Source organism: Palaemon carinicauda, chromosome 45, assembly GCF_036898095.1.
Source record: "Palaemon carinicauda isolate YSFRI2023 chromosome 45, ASM3689809v2, whole genome shotgun sequence".
NCBI lineage: Eukaryota > Metazoa > Arthropoda > Malacostraca > Decapoda > Palaemonidae > Palaemon > Palaemon carinicauda.
Window position 1 is genome coordinate 21,396,761 of NC_090769.1, and position 18,037 is coordinate 21,414,797.

Consider the following 18,037-nt stretch of genomic DNA (forward strand, 5'->3'; position numbering starts at 1 on the left):
TTTCAAAGAAATATCTTGCCTGATGTTCATGAAGATACAATGGGTACCATTTAGGGCCTCTTACTTTGTGTTTAGACTTCCCGGGCACTCACACGATGATGGTTCTGGTAAGTTTTGGAGAGATTTTAATATCCTTTGTGCATCAGTTGTAGAACATCCATCATCGATCTGCATCTAAAACTAAATGAAGAGGAATATCTTAAACCAGAGTCCAAGGACTGACATTGCTATATTTAGTACATAAAATATTGAATTACCATGGATAGTGGAAAAACATAAACAGTACCATGGCCAAACAGAACTGGATAAAATGAAACATAACTAGATGAAATTAAGATAACGTACATCCATGGTAGCAAATAAAACCTAAGAAAACTTGATTGAATTAGAAAATTAAAATACACAAGTTTAAATAGTACACAGTGAGGAACTTGGGAGTAGTAATTGATGGAAATCTAATGACAAAGAATACTATACATTGTGAAAATAAGGCAACTTTACTCAAGAAATAGATGTAATAAAGAAATGTAAGGTAATTCTAGTTCTTGCTTGATTTTATTCATATTTTTGCACTTTTCCTATTCTACTGTATATCCTTAACCTAATCTATTTTAATTTCCTATCTATCGACCGCAAACATTCCTGTTTTTTCTTGAATTAAAATGCCAACCCTCGTTTTCTTAAATTGTTCCGCCCATTCCCAAGTAATGTAGCTTTCTCGATTGGATTTCAAAAAACAGTTGGTACAATGTCTTAAGGATGCCATACCAGTTCTAGGATATCAGCCATCCCCTCTGAATATTACCAATACCTATCAAGGAAGAATACCTTTAATCAAAGGGCGTCGTCTCTATATCTCTATATCATCATCTACTTCAAGCTTCATAGTCCTTCGCCATGTAGGCCTGGATCTTCCAAATCTTCTAGTGCTTTGTGGAGACCAGTTGAAAGTTTGGTGAACTAATCTCTCTCGGGGAGTATAAAGAGTATGCCCAAACCATCTCCATCTACCCCTCATCAGGATTTCATCCACATATGGCACTCAAGTAATCTCTCTTATAGTTTCATTTCTAATCCTGTCCTGCCATTTAACTCCAAATATTCTTCTGAGGGCTTTATTCTCAAATCTACAAATCCGTTGGATATTGTTTCACTGTCAAGCCACGACTCATGTCCTTACAGTAACACCGATCTCATTAAACCTATATATAGCCTGGTTTTCTTTTTTCAATCTTTCATTAAACTCAAATTCTAAAGATCTTGTATTAGAAATCATAGTTTCTAAATATTTAAATGATTCCATTTCATTAATCCTTCCTCCTTTTAATGATATTTCATATTCCATAGCATATTCCGTTCTCAACATCACTGTCTCTTATATTTATCTTGAGCCCAACCTCATGTGATATTTCATGCATTCTGGTAAGCAAGCTTTGCAAGTTCTGTGGTGTTCTGCTAATAAAGACAGCATCATCAGCATACTCTAGGTCAGCTAATTTTCTGTTACAAATCCAGTCCAATCCTTCACCATCCCCAACTGTTCTATGTATTACAAAATCCATGAGGAGGATAAACAAAATAGGTGACAACACATTCCCTTGAAGTACTCCACTGCTCAGTGGGAATTCATTTGATAGGACTCCACTGACATTAACTTAGCACTTGCTATGCTCATGAACAGACTTAATCAAATTTACATATTCAAGAGGAACTCTATAATAATGCAGGAGTCTCCATAAAATTTGATGGTGTACACTATCAAATGCTTTTTCTTAGTCCACAAATGCCATCAAAATTGGATTTCTATATTCTACACATTACTGCACATGTCTTGAAATGAAAATGTGGTCAGTACAACTTCTACCTTCTTGAAATCCTGCTTGTTCATCTCTCAGCTTTTTATCAATCTTTCTCTTTAGTCTCTTTAGAATGAGCATACTATATATTTTCATGACAACTGACAAGTGTGATGCCTCTGTAATTATTTCAATCAGTCAGATCTCCATTTTCGGTCATTTTCACCAACACTCCTAGCTCCCATTTATCTGCTTTTGCCTCTTCATGCCACATTTTACAAAATAATCTTACAAGTATTCTGGGAGTCACTTCATTTTTAGCCAAAATCATCTCTGTAGTTATTCCATTGTATCCAAGGGCTTTCCATCTCTTCAGTTTTTTTTAATAATAGCATCGACTTCAAACACACTGAATTCATTCATGGGCACATCAAGGTCTTCCTCAGCTTTGGGTAAATCAATCAAATTATTCCCTTCAAATCTCCTATTCATGACTTCACTGAAGTGTTCCATCCAACGCTGCCTTACTTCATGTTGTTATAACAGATCTATCTCTCTTTTTGATGGATATATGCTGCTTCTTTATTACCCCATTATAGGAATAAAGGGGATATATTTTGGGGGAATGAAGTGGCTTTTGTCTCAGCATCGGCTTTGGCTTTGTCCGCTAGAGCTCAGGTAAATACTCGGTTGAACTGGCGATCTTCGGAAACCCTTTCGTCCACATTGAAAGCAGAAGGATGGCATTCTCTCTCAAGCTTGCTGCAAGTGGATCCATATTTCATGCAGATGGATCAACTGTGAACAGATGTAACAGCTGACAGGGCCACGAACCCTCCTCCCAGAAGCAAAACAGTCACTGTGATGACTAACCCGCTGGATTATCACATCCGTCCTGGACATATTTTACTTGATTTTATTAATCTCTAAGAAAAAGCTATAATTGAAAACCTCCAGTATTTCAATATTAACTAGGAGAGGGGTAGTATTTCTACCCCAAATATACAGGTCCCCACATATACAAAAGAGAGATAGGCTCACAAAATGACTGGTCCCCACCCTAACTATCATAGATAGTTGACAACGAATTAAGGGTTAGATAAGGGAGTCATACCTTTAACTACCCAGTAGTTGAACCTATGGTTCACCAAACCAATAAGTATTGAAAAGGACATTCTTCATAATGAAAATCTTGAAAGAAATATCACAGGAATAATCTTCAGTCATGAAATTATTTACAAACTAATACTGAAACAAAGCTATCATCATCAAGGCTTTTTTTGTTGGGGCAAAAGTGAAAGGAGGCAAATACTTGTTTAATTTTGCTAATGACCTGAGGTTTTGAAAGAGGTGAATCATGAAAGACTGGTCTATAGTCAGAAACATTTCCACCCAAAAGGCATTATACAATCTATAAAAGCCTTAAATCCAGGAACTATCTTCACTTCCTGATGAATATATGTGCATTTGGGTATTCACTTCGAGTACAAGCCAGTTTCGTCTGCGCTGGATGTTTGTTCAGGTAATATTTTTCTTCAACCGTCCCGAATGAATTTTTCCCTGAATTTTCCACCTCACACATCATTATTTGGTTTTATCAGGAAGTGTTATGAAATAAACCAACTAGTAAGTGGGATGGAGGAGGATAACATTTCTAAAAGCTAAGAAATGGTGAATGGAGCATGGAAATGTCCTTATAGCCAAAGATACAAAGTAAACCTGTAATCGACACGATGCAATAACGACTTTAAACTAACTCCACCACCTACATGCAAATCTAATGGCCACAATACTGCCATCTGAAAGAAAGTAAATAGATAATAAAGTAATAAACAGTGACCACAGTAAAGGTATGGTGAAATGTATTTACCTACTTCTGAATTTTACTAACTTTCTGTAACAATTTCACTTGTACAGTAAACTTTCTGACGACACTTGGCATTTCAAAGGCACATTTGCAGCTCAACATGTATTAGTACAACTCTCAATAGTGGAGTTTTTTATACCCCTCTTACAATCTTTAATCATTCCGCTTGTCTAATTATATATCGTCGACACTAAAATAATCAGGAGTTATGATCTCTGAACGAAAGGATTAGGTGGAATAGTGGAACAATTTCCAAAAGTAATCTTGTATTTAAGAACTTTACAAGAGTGGAAGAAAATAGTGGAACATCTAAACAAAGGGGGAGCCAATTCAGAAAAACCCTTTTTTATGCAACACTGGGCGAGTGGGCTAGAGTTTCTTATGTGAGTCGGCTGTTTATCAATAAAAATACTTTTTTTAATCTATATCAATAATTAAACAAAAAGCAGACAGCATGAACAGAAATAATTCAACATATGGTTGACATTTTTGGGAAAAGCATCAGAAATGAATAAGACTAAAAATGCGGAAAAAGTAGAAATTAAAATCCTATAAATAAATTAGTATTATTGTCAGAACAAATGTTTCACTTCCTCTCTTTTCTGTGATTCACATCCACTTCATTTGCCTTGTGTAATGACACTAAATTACATGTATCTATAAACAATTACCACAAGGTTACTTTTCTTTATTTTCTTCATTAGATTTTACTTTTTCATCTTTCTCACCATAGTCAATAGTTGTATCGATTAACTGGCTCAGTCTTGAAGATACATTTAGAGTTCTCTGTCGTCTTAGTTTAGGCATAACAGGAGAAAGGTGTGCAGAGACCTCCCCAGAATGTACAGTTCTTGAAATACCCACTGTCACTGGATTATTTTCTTCTTGTTTGATATTTCCCTCCAATTCAAGTTTGTCGCCTAGAGGTACATTTTCAACCATACGTTGATCTATATCAACTTTACCCTCATTCAGCGATTTGTGTCCAAACTCCTGCTGCACATCGCCAACTGCTTTTTGTATCTCCTCTCGACTTTCTCCCGCTACCTGCCAATACTGCTGAGGGAGCATACTCACAATTCTTGACCCTGGGGCCATGTACCTCCTGCGCCTCCTAATAGGTAGTCGAATATCAGGAGGCCTGTGTTCATTCACCTTTTGATTATGACCATTTCCCGATTCATCCCCGGTTTTAACATCAGGTTCGTGGGATTTACGCTTCTCTTCCCCTGACCGACGGAGGTCAGCGGGGTCTTTTGAAGAACTTGAAAAGAAGTTTTCATACGTCTTACCTTGTGCACTATAATAAATGTGATTGTTGCTACATCTCTGGAATATCTTGACATTTTTAATATTTTTTACTCTCAGCATCTGGAAAAAAAAAATAAGCAATGCCTTAAAAATTTACATAATTAAGCAATAATTGTGCTTTTTTAATTATGGTAATTTTGCATACAGCATCTGCTGTCAAACAATGAATAGACAATTAAAAATTAATAACGGGGTCACAATTAAAGTCACCTCAAAAACTTTAAATGGCAATTTTGATACCCAATTACTTGTTCAGAAAGTTTGGTAATATTATGCCGCATGATAAAAAATGAAAATCAGTGTCTAAATTTACAAAAATTGAATATTTAAAAATTTGTCACAACTATACTAACCAGATGTTCATATTGCTTCTTCCCTGGAAGCTTGATTTTATCAATATTTACCCTTCGACCTAACAAATTTCACATTTTCTTTCACTTCAATAGATTTAGCTTATGCCTATATTAATTAAGCCTTTTACCCCCAATGGAAGTACTGGTACGTTTCACAAAACTCATCCCTTTACCCCCATGGACGTAATGGTACGTCCTTGCAAAAAACGGCTTTTTACATTTTTTTTGCATATTTTTGATAACTTTACAAGAAACTTCAAGCATTTTCCAAAAGAATGAGACCAACCTGGCCTCTCTATGATAAAAATTAAGGCTGTTAGAGCAATTTAAAGAATATATATTGCAAAATGTGCCTGAAAAAAAAAATGGCGGGGGGTTGAGGGTTTGAAAGTTCCAAATAGGGTTAATGAGACAATAGGACAAATTTGGAAGCAATTTGTATTTTTCCTAGTAATACAAACCTGGAGTTCTTTTCTATGGACTATTATTTTGGCGAAGCTGAAACCAGACGATAAGCTTTTTTGTCAAGGTCTAACTACCCACCACTAGTTAGAGGGAGGAGATAAGTTAATCCTCCCACTCACAGCAGTACTAGCGACTAGCCCTCACTTTTGTAATTGCGGCAGGACTTACACGTACTGGCGGGTCAGTATGTGTAAAGAGCTCCACGTTTGTATTGCTACGAAAAATTAATTCCAAATTTGTCCTTTGTTCCTGAGTAAGATACAAACCTTCCACTCTTTACTATGGAGACTCTCCTTTAGGTGGATGGAAGTCTGAAACCAACTGGCTGGCAACTGTCCCAGGATAGCCTCTCTATAGGGATACCTTGACAGATCCTGCACCACATTATCCTTGTAGGATAACAGCCCAGGCAATCCTTGCTAGAGAATAAGGAATTAATCTGTTGGAACATACTGTACATTGTAGCTATTCAGGCCAGGCCCTCTACTAATGTATATTTCTTCCCGCCTCCCCCTGACAGGAAGACGGGGACATAACACATACAGTATACATGTATACACGGTTGTCCAAAGAGCGTGATACTCACCCACAGAAGAACAAGGTCAGCTGCGCAGAGTCCTCCAAAAGCTACACCCCAAGAGAGGGAAAGATTAAGTAGGAAGTGGCCAGTCACTGCCACATTCATCCTAGACTTAGTTCACGGGTAACGTCCGCCCTCGAACCCCTGATACTTGTCCCACAAGGGAGCCAAGGTGTTTAGATCATGGTATGAGCAGCTACCACAAGACATATTGAGAATGTCTAAACTCCTGTGGGCTATGTCTTGCAGGTAGCAGGAGGTGAACATTGTTTGACGTTTCCATCTGCCTGCTGAACAGACAAATTCTTTCAGAAATACTTACTCCTCTGACATCATGGGCACGGGGACATCTCGACGCTGACGTGTCTGAAGCCCGTGCCCTTTCTATTACTCGCCTGTTCCAAGAGGAAATCTAGTTCTTCGTGATTCTCCTCTTGGTCTTCCCCGTGCTGACAAACAGCTTGTTGACCTGTGATCGAGCTTTTCTCATCCTTATGAGATATAACCTCATCGTCCTTATGGGGCATAGTAACAGTTTATCAGTATCGTCTGTTACCGATCGGAGACTCCCAATCCGAAAGGGCCCAAATCTAGGATTCGCAAAGGACGGGTTTTGAGTCTTTGCAACAAACTCAGTGTTGAAACCGAGTGTAACCTGTCCCACCATCTCCTTGAATGGGTGATGATGTATACAAGACTATGTAGCTTGCTGACTCTACCTGCAGAGGTCAGGGCCAAAAGAAAACCATCTTTAAGGTCAAGTCCTTATCCAAGGCTTGACGTAAAGCCACATAAGGGGCTCCTTTCCATGAACGTAAGACCCTGACAACGTTCCAAGGAAATGGTCTAACTTCCGACTGAGAGCAGGAACGCTCAAAGTTCTGTATGAGGTGTGACAATTCTTTAAAAGAGGAAATGTTAACTTTATTCAGTTTGAAGAGAATGTTCAAGGCTGAAAGAAAGCCTTTCACCACCAACACTGAGTGGAGTTTTTCCTCCCAGTGGTACAGTAAAATCTCCACTACTGTACTGCTGGAATACAGGCACTTCTCCCATGACACCTACCACAATAGACAGACCACTTCGCCTGATACACAGCAGACAACGACTCCCAGAGGTATCTTGCCATGTACCTAGCAACTGGCTTCGAAAAACCTCTCTTTACGAGTACAGTAGTTGCTGGATAGCCTCCAGGTGTGAAGACGAAGTGATGGTATCGTTTGGTGGAAAATCTTCACGTGTGGTTGTCCGAGTAGCTCGGGAAGTGGAAGGAGTTCCCCTGGTGCCTCTATGAGCAGGTGCAGAGGGTCTGGAAACCATTCTGCATGTTGCCACAGTGGAAATACAGGTATGAGGGTCATTGCTAGATTTTGCAATTCCCTTACCCTGTTCAATAGCTTTCTTACCAGGCACAAAGAAGGGAACACATAGACATCCCTCTTGTCCCTTGGTTGTTGAAAAGCATCCTGCCCAAATACTTAGTGGTTCCAGTACTAGTGAGCAGTACACCGTAAGTTCCAGTTGTGGGACGTCGCAGACAGGCCAATTGTCCATTCTGAGACAATTATCTGGATCCTTCAGCTTAGATTGTCCAGCAGTATGTTCTTCTTGCCCAGGATGAAGTAGGTTGTTAAGGCTACCATATTTTCTTCCATCTACCTGAGGATTTCACAGCTAGCAGACATTCGTGCTGTGGAAAGGTACTGTATCTCCTTGTTTATTTATGTGGAACACTACTGTAGTGTTGTCGCTCATCAGCGGTATGTAATGCCCTGAAAGGAACAGATGGAAGTACGCGAGGGCCAGGTAAGCTGTCCTCATTTCCCGAAGGTTATGTGGCACCACCTTTCGGATTCGGACCTTAGTCCGAATGCCGTCAGGTGTAACAGATGAGACACCCCCATTTCTTTTGAGCCATCTGTGAAGAACAACAAATCAAACTCAGGTCACTCTTCTGTTTGGGTCCCACTGGTAATAGGGTACTCGGTAATCTCTGTGCTAAGACCAGAAGGTCATCAGCTGTCATTGTAGAGACTGTATGTGGAGACAGTCATGGGGCACTAACTTCTCGAGAGATGTTAGATGCCTTAGCCATATTGACACTGGTGCTAGCAATTTGCCTCTCGAGAGAAAGCTCTGCCGGTACTTGATCCTCTGATGGAAAAGACCTTGCCTAGTGTGGTCTTGACTAATGGTGGAACAGTCGAAGGATGGTCGGTCCGACAAAAAAAGTTTATTAGCTGGTTTCAGCTTTGCCGAAATAATACTAAACAGTAAAGAGAAGGTGGTTTGTATTTTGCACAAGAACAACTAGCAATTAATAGCAAGAACTGAAGCTTGGGAGAGTTACAGAATCTTTGCCTCAAGACTAAGGTTTTTAATGCATTTTCTGATGTCTTCCTCTGGATTTTATAGTAACTCCCGTTCAAGGGACAGGTACGCAACAAATAAGGGTTATGGACGAACCTCTAAAGATTGTTAATGATTATACGTACTTAGGACAGACAGGTAGTGTTTCCCCGGGACACGAAACCGAAATTAAAAGAAGGATAAGCATGGGATGGTGCGCTTTTGTTAAAAATGAGATTATGGAAAGTAAAATGTCACTTTCTATAAAAAGAAAAGTATTCAATCAGATGGTATTACTAGTATGAAGGAAGTTCCTCATGTGTGTAGACTCGTCTGCCTATATGTAGGTAGGAATGCAGTACTTATTTCTTCTGCTTTTCTCATGCACTGAGGCATGAACAAAAACATGTTGTCTATATACAATCACACTGGTATTGCATCTTCTCCCATTATATTTTTATTGATCTGCAACATAAGCAACATTGCTTAGTTTCTAAAATCTTTCAAACCAAATAAAAAGTTTAATAACTTGCTTTAAATAGATTAAAAGGCATCGCTACCTCCAAAAACTCAAAATCCATAGTTCTAGTACTTAACTAGGATGAGGAAGCCTGAACGTCCGACATCTTGTACAAACAAGCACCAAAACAACCAAAAATCACAAGCAAGGGAACGCGCGGGTAAACACCGAAGATACTATGAAAGGAGTGACGTAGTTGGCGTGGGTGGAGATAGAGGTAGTAGCAATCAGTAGTGGATGTAGAACGGCACCTCGTAGTAACAGGGACATTTTAAGAGGAGATACTGTATCTAAATGGCACGAGACCTCTGGTAGTGGTTTGAAAGCCCCAGTTACTATATACCGACACCTATTTAGGTGAGCGAGCTGGGTTCATCCCTGGCATTCCTATGCAACTTTTTTCTCTGGTAATACATAGCAGTTATATACCTTAGAAATGATGCTAAAGGAGCATTTCACTGGGCGGCACAGGTCTCTCGCCCAGAAATAGATTTTTCCTTCGTCAATATCCCTTTATTATGCATGCCATCTGTCAATTAAACACGAAATAAATTTCCTTTATTTTTAATATAAAGAATATACACTTTGTTATAGTACATCTTCAAAAATTATAAAATCTCAACCAAATGAGCAATGGAGAAATTAGGACCGTGGCATTTGCTGTAATTAAACCACATTCAAGTTGCCTATCAACATGACAACTCCTAAATATCCTTACAAGAGTATTATCATTACGCCTGATGACAGTTTTTAAACACTGCAAAATAACTTTCCCGTAGCGGTTTTATTTTCTATCAAAATTTCCTCATTACATCGTAACATATGTGTCTTGTAGTAATTTCAGTGTTTCAATGATTATAATGGCTATATTCTTTAAAGTTCCCGAAAGTAATAAATTGTAATAAAGTTTTTTTAGGCATGATTAAAGCTACATATAACTGATTATACAAAAACAAATTATTATAATTATGATAATGTTGACATGTTCTAATCAAATTGCTCATATTGATTGGCAGTTTCCTAAAGATGAACAATTTACAGATATATTTGCAATGATTCGATAATAAGCATGAGAACTTAATTCACATCACTAAAATCATATAGAACATAAGCATGTTTAATATACATTGTACAATTTATATTTATGTTGAACTTTCCTGAAACTCATCCACTTACTTTTGTATATCAAATACTGTTTCAACTTTCATATTAATGCTCATCATTTTCTTATTCAACTGAGCCTTAAATATTCAAACCTAAGATATGTAGCAACTGCTTACCAAAGAAAAAGTACCAGCTACGATAAAAGAAAATACAGCTAAGCAGAATTACATTGGCCATTAGAAGTAGGTTAACTGGATATAGCAATAATGGAAATCAAGTTTACTGTAAGACTTCAGATTCCTAGTATGATGATTAAATAGCTACAGTGGGACACTGCTGGATATAACTCATGTTGTAGCAACAAAAACTGTCAATACTGAATAAACATCATAAAATTTTTAATTTAGTCTCATCAAGAAGCACACACAAAATCGAGAAACTTCCACACTGATACAAACATTTTATTAAATACAAATGAAGTTAGGGAATACTGTGAGAACATTTTTGCATCATTAGAAAATTGTGAGGAGTGCAAAGACAGCATATAAAAGTGCACAAGGATACGCTAAAAGCGGCTGTTGGTGATCCATTGACAATCCTGTCACAAACAACTTAGAAGCTGAGAAAGAGCACCAAAGGATGGCAGCCCCAGTAAGTAGCATACCTACAATTCCCTGGAGAGACAGTAGAACATTAACACCTGCAAGTGCTACCATTGGAAGTAAGCAGTAACCTAAAATACTAACAACCACCCCTAAACTAACACCAGCCATGGACATCATGTTTAAGAGACCATACATGGATATACACCCTAATAAACCTATACCATATATATAACCAAACTGCGCTTTCCCAGAGAGTAGAAGAAAACTACCAAATGCAAGACAAAATGCCAACGGTCCAGCAAGATCTGTGTCTTGGAGTATTACAGGGTCTGTGCGCCTCATTGGGTTGAGAACGGTCAAGGTCTTCTGCAAGATAGCATCTGGATTAATACCCAACTCTTCCAGGAGAGGCGGTTCATCTTCTATGGAGTCGCCTGGAATGGGGTTTTCTGGATTTGGCCCTGGAGTCATGATTGAAGGTCCTGGAGTGAAGAAGGTAGGTTGCTGGCTACTAGCGTAGTAGTTTGTCGTAGGAGGAGGCCCTTGAGGTGGTGGAGCTGATGCTGCTTGGTTGTAATCGAAACTTTGGAACTGTTGCTCAGCTCCAAAGTCCGGTGAACCCATGTCATAGGAAAAACTGGATTGGTCTCCCCAAGCATTCCCATACTGCTGTTGCTGGTCCCAATCGTTGTAGGACATCTGCAATGAACAAGTGCAAAATTCATTTGAAAGTTCAATTGAGATTTATTTACTATATTTGTACTAACGGCATTGACCAAATAAAGTTTATAGGTTTATGTGAATGAAGCAAATTAGTTCAACATGCACTTGTTCATTGCTAATAGTGTAGTACTGTACTTTATATACAGTGCTATATCTACAAAAATGCTAACATTTCCAGATTGACTTGATAATAACAACAATGTGAGATCTTATTAAGCTAGACATATATGTACCAAAATGCATGTGTTAAAGAATCTTTACCCTTATAATTTTCTATCAAATTTTAAACCAATCTACATTTTTGCCAATAAAATCACTTCCTTTACAAAAGCCATTTAAAATTGTTAACCATCGACAAAAGACAAGCTCAGCTCTTTCAGGTGCCAAACACCAACTTTTAATGAAAATACAATTTTAAATTTTACATCAATTTTTTAAAATAATTCTCTGTATGACATGAATTTGGGGCTATTAACCCTTTTACCCCCGGGGTATTTGGAAATTTCCAACCCTTAACCCCCAGGGAGTTATTTTTTTCCCAGCACATTTTGTAGTATATTTTCTTTAAATTGCTCTAACAGCCTTAATTTTCATCATAGAGAGGTCAGGTTGGTCTCATTCTCTTGGAAAATGGCTGAATTTTCTCAAAAAATTATCAAAAATTATGAAAAACAAATTTTTATCGCATTTTTTTGCAAGGACGTACCGGTACGTCCATGGGGGTAAAGGGATGGCTTTTGTGAAACGTACCAGTACGTCCTTTGGGGGTAAAAGGGTTAAAATAATTCTCTGTATGACATGAATTTGGGGCTATTAAAATTCAAAGTTATATGAGTTTTTTCCCATCCAAAATCATCTTTCCCATTGGGGTCTCAAATACTTCTGGGTAGATGATAAAATAATTGTAGTTTACATCAACATTAACAGGTAATAACGCATAGCACATGAGAGAAGAATTTGTAAATATAGTCCTACTGTTTATGGGCATTAATTTACCTTTACACTGGTCAAAGACTGTCTTTCCCAATGAGTTAGAGCACAGCGTTCAAGGTTGGGTTGGGGAGGAATGCTGTGTTTGGTTGTTTAACAGAGGTAGTGTAAGAATAAATAACCATCAGTTCATATATTGGTAAGAAGTCAGGCTTGACAAAATTTATCGAGGCCTACGGTGAAATTTTATTTACGGTCGGGGAAACGTTTCAAATAGAAAATATATATTTTCCTGTAGTAAATAACGTGATTTAACCAAATTTGACCTTCCTTTCAATTGCAAACAAACAAAACAACCAGTTCGGCTAACTACATTCTGCGCAGAAGTTAGTCGAACTGGTTGTTCTGTTTGGTTGCGATTGAAATGAAGACAAATTCGGTGAAATCATGTTACTGTATTTACTACTGAAAAACATATATTTTCTGTTCAAAATGTTTTAACCTGAATATAATGGTTCTTGTTCCGCAGTAGGCTCGCTTCGCTCACCGAAAAATAAAAACATCAAGCTCCGTATAATTTTTCCCCATCCAAAACCCCGAGTTCCCACTGGGGTCTCCCGTTATTGGCGGATATAGATTTAGATATATATATATATATATATATATATATAATATATAGATATATATATATATATATATATATATATATATATATATATATATATATATATATATACACCGTATAAGTTCATTATCTTTTGAATTCAGTACATTAAGTATTTATTTACGACAAAAATAAGTGTCATTTAAGAAGGAAACGGGCATTTTTCTATATGGAAAAGTTGGTTTTTACTAGGAAAGGTTTCCCTGACCATAACTACAATATTAAAAAAAAAAATGGAGTTGAGGGGCTTGGTCGTCACCATTTATGGAGCCTTTGTATATCAGCGGCCAGTTCCTCCTATTTCGATTAAAAATTGGCATCTACTAACCTAAATTTTCCCCCCTAACCTATCCTACAAGCCGTGTCCTTCCCTAATTACCTAACCGGGGGGGGGGGGGGGGGGGGGGGCTGTGACCCCCTTCCACTGTCGTATTCTAAATTAGCTGTAATCATACATACAGGTGGCCGCTATCCTACATACACCCCCAAAACTCCAAAATACGTATCCACGCGACTTTAACACTCGGAAAATATTAACCACTAGCCAAGACAGAGGATAAGGTGGTAATAATGCAATTGCCAATTGATTAAGCGCCTCATTAAGTGGTATTATTATAAATATCGGATATTTCTTAATAAAATAAAATCGTATTGAAAAACTCCCGTTTTCTATGAGGTCCCTAATCAGGTTCCAGCATAATACAAAGCCTTCATAGATTTAAGTTAGGCAAGAGAAGGTTCTTAGTATATAAATTAGTTAAAATATGTTATATATCAGTTAAATTATTAGTTAAATATGTTACTTAAAATATACGGTACGGCTAAATAACCTACACGAGAGACATAGCCATGAAGTCTACCCTAATCTAAGCATCCCGGACTAGGAAACTACATTATTCTTGAGTTTATGGATTTTAATTCTTGTCACCCTAATAATCATAGATCATAAATCAAGTACAGATTATAATAGAGAGTCCTAAGTACTTAATGTTTATAATAATTACCTTTGCAAGATCTCAGGCAAACAGTTCCAACATGTAACCAGGCTGGAGGCGAAGGTACTACATCTTTAATAAAAATTAATATAAAAAATATGCCCATAGATGAATTAATAACCAAGAAAATAGATAATCTTATTTTTACTAAGAAAGTTTATCTTAAAATATATATAATCTTAGTAAAAATTAAAATAATTCTTTCATCAGCGTCGCTAAAATCAATTTCAAAGATGTATAACTCAAGTTGAGCTTCACAAAATGACGTCATGATCTGTTGTGTCAGAAACAGCTGGCACTTTACTTATTATTATCAATTAATAAAAGAAAAAATCAGCATTTAGGGAATTTCAGAAAGGAACTGTATATGAGGTCAAAGTTATTTTAATTTCATCATACGCAAATAAGAATATTTCATCTATAATCTTTAATTTAAGATCATTAGCATCTTCAATTAAATATCTATAACTGTTTGGACGTAGGCCAATTAATTTTAGTCATCAAAAGCAAAAATTGTTAATTCATACTGATAAGAACTCCGTTTTACTTTTTCAGAACTTTCGACTTTCATATAATATTAATTTTTCATATTTTTTAACTTCATTCATTGGTCTATTCGCTTATTTATTTGTTCGACTGTTAACCATCCATCATCTTTTTGTTTGATATATTTGAGAAATTACAGTAGATTTGTTTATCAAAGTAGTCTTGATCATTCCTCTTACCTTCAGCAGCTAAATTTCTTCCATTCTTCACCAGTGTATCTGCAAATTCTGAATTTCTAAGACTATATTAAAATAATTTTACTTCAACTAAATGGTAATGGTATTAACTTGAGCTTATCAATCAACCAGTCCAGTAAACTAATAAATGAAGTCAGCTTTTCCCTATGAAGACTACAGTATATAATTATCTTAATATCCTTAGAAAAGATAGTATATCTATGGTAGAGGAATGGGACCATCCTGGGGCGGTCCATAGTCCCAGACAGGACCTGTCAAACAGGTTTTTTTTTCTTTTTGTAAAGAGCCGTATAATTCAACAAGCCTCGTGGACAACAAGTCTATCGAATTAATTGTCTAAAAAAAGGGTAAATTCATCTGAATGTATGTGTGTAAATGTCCAAGGAGTGTAATTCTGAAAATAATTTATGTATCCTTCTCATTATATACTATAGTCGAGACACCTGATTTGCAGTTCATCACAGAAAAAAAAAATTCACAGTGAAACTTATATCCTCAAAGTAGGAAGTACACATGAGGTTGTAATTCAGATAAGACAAAATGAGGATCACTATATAGAGGACTCACAAAAATTAACCTGTAGGATATGTCACTCACCCCAAACACACAACCACTCTCACTTCCTGGATATTAAAAGACCTTACTTTCCAGTATCCCCTTCCTGTCAAAATGCAACATCCTTTATATAATCTTCTCATCCTACATCCTCACCATTTCGAAATACCAACCGATTTACCATTGCCCATTCTTTCCACTTGTCCAAACCACCTAACATACTTTGATAATAATTCTTGTACATATTTGTACCATTTATACTTAAGCCCATAGACTTGACTCGGTTAAATTTTCTTATGTAAGGATCTCTCTCTCTCTCTCTCTCTCTCTCTCTCTCTCTCTCTCTCTCTCTCTCTCTCTCTCTCTCTCTCTCTCTCTCTCTCTCTCTGTGCATATATATATATATATATATATATATGTTATATATATATATATATATATATATATATATATATATATATATATATATATATATATATATATACTGTATATATATATATATATATATATATATATATATATATATATATATATATATATATATATATATATATGTCTTATTTATAACTGTAATCGAACAGTTTAACATGTTTTTTCAAAAAGGCCCATAAAAGAAACACAGGAAATATGAATAAATCACACTATATTTCGGTCAATAAACATCGACCCTCTTCAGGAAGTAAAGTTAAAGTGAGAATTACAGTGGAGAGTGACGGTTTATATATGAAAGCAAAAGGGTGTGTTCAATTGTTCTATAGTTGTTATAATTGCTGGAAGGATTAGCCAAATTTAATTACATCCAGGTGCGTGTTCTTATTGTTGAGCCGCTTGAAGGAAGTCTTGACCTCTGATGCATGTCTGGTGGTCGGTCTCCGTGGATTATCTTCTTAATGATAGGGTTGAGAAGAGTATTGTCCACTGTGTCAGCTTTCCATTGGCCCCCACATAGGTTCATTGTGTTTGATTGATTTATGATGGCTGATTCCAGGATTTTCCTTCTGTACGGACAGGTACTCTTAAAAAGCAAAGACGACTCACTCCAGTTAATCTGGTGCCCTAAATCCCTAAGGTGAATGAAAATCCCCGAATTTTCATACCCATATCTAACACAAAAGATCTGTTAGATATGGGTATGAAAATTCGGGGATTTTCATTCACCTTAGGGATTTAGGGCACCAGATTAACTGGAGTGAGTCGTCTTTGCTTTTTAAGAGTACCTGTCCGTACAGAAGGAAAATCCTGGAATCAGCCATCATAAATCAATCAAACACAATGAACCTATGTGGGGGCCAATGGAAAGCTGACACAGTGGACAATACTCTTCTCAACCCTATCATTAAGAAGATAATCCACGGAGACCGACCACCAGACATGCATCAGAGGTCAAGACTTCCTTCAAGCGGCTCAACAATAAGAACACGCACCTGGATGTAATTAAATTTGGCTAATCCTTCCAGCAATTATAACAACTATAGAACAATTGAACACACCCTTTTGCTTTCATATATAAACCGTCACTCTCCACTGTAATTCTCACTTTAACTTTACTTCCTGAAGAGGGTCGATGTTTATTGACCGAAATATAGTGTGATTTATTCATATTTCCTGTGTTTCTTTTATGGGCCTTTTTGAAAAAACATATATATATATAATTTAGAGAGGCAGCAGACTAGCAGAGAATTGTTTTAAAACTTGTTCTCATCTACGCAGTGCTTACTGAAGTACAGTACAGTAAATCATTCATGTAAAATCTCATTAATTATGCATTAATAAATCAATAAACTTAAACAAAGCGATAATGTTCACCGAACTGATGACGTTTCAGAATCAGCTGATTGAATTTGTTCTTCATTCATTGGACATCAGGAATTTGGAGTTCAGAACCAGGGTTGCCAGTTTGGTCTTTTTTCGGGCCAAAATCCCTGAAATTTGGCCTTTTTAAAAAATTGGTTTGGCTTTAGTAATATGAAAAAATGCAGGCCTTAAGGACTATATATTTGGCCTTTTTCTACTACTGGGTTGGCCTTTTAACGCTTCTGTTGATTATAAGTTGGCCTTTTTTCATTTAGAAAACCTAAGCAACCTGTTAAGTTTACGAGTTCTGAACAGGGTTGCCAGGTTTTCTAAATGAGAAAAGGCCAACTTATAATCAAACCACAGCTTTAAAAGGCCAACCCATTATTAGAAAAAGGCCAAAAATATGGTATTTAAAGCCCACATTTTTTTTCATATTACTAAAGGCCAACTAATTTTAAAAAAGGACAAATTTGAGATTTTTTGGCCTGAAAAAAGGCCAAACTGGCAACCCTGTTCAGAACTCGTAAACTTTAACAGGTTGCTTAGAGTGACTATCATCATTGCTGACTTCCGGACGTATTTCTGACAGGCTGCTGAGTGTGCTGACTTCTAGTAAGTTGTATTATGGCCTAAAGGGATTATATACCTTATATCCATAGTTTCATTCATATTTTTGCTTT

At 36.8% G+C, this 18,037-nt stretch overlaps 2 protein-coding genes across 3 annotated transcripts in view; one reads left to right on the forward strand and one right to left on the reverse strand.

The window, feature by feature from the left end:
* Positions 1 to 242: 242 nt before the first annotated feature.
* Positions 243 to 14,401, reverse strand: Yip1d1 (Yip1 domain-containing 1). 2 transcript variants are annotated; one of them, XM_068367266.1, is made up of 2 exons: positions 14,272 to 14,335; positions 243 to 5,034 (listed from the first exon to the last, which is right to left on the reverse strand). In XM_068367266.1, the coding sequence occupies exon 2, from the start codon at positions 5,032 to 5,034 to the stop codon at positions 4,342 to 4,344; it is 693 nt and encodes a 230-aa protein (XP_068223367.1). In that variant the 5' UTR covers positions 14,272 to 14,335; the 3' UTR covers positions 243 to 4,341. The 2 variants fall into 2 exon arrangements, with proteins under 2 accessions (XP_068223367.1, XP_068223366.1); XM_068367265.1 differs by lacking the exon at positions 243 to 5,034 and adding an exon at positions 9,790 to 11,649 and having other exon boundaries at positions 14,272 to 14,401.
* A 3,445-nt stretch (positions 14,402 to 17,846) lies between these two features.
* The window catches only part of LOC137634935 (NF-X1-type zinc finger protein NFXL1-like), a 37,689-nt gene continuing 37,498 nt past the window's right edge, over positions 17,847 to 18,037 (forward strand). Inside the window, exon 1 of the mRNA XM_068367499.1 lies at positions 17,847 to 17,969. The gene's annotated coding sequence lies outside the window, so the exon portion shown is untranslated. The remainder of the gene's footprint in view (positions 17,970 to 18,037) is intronic.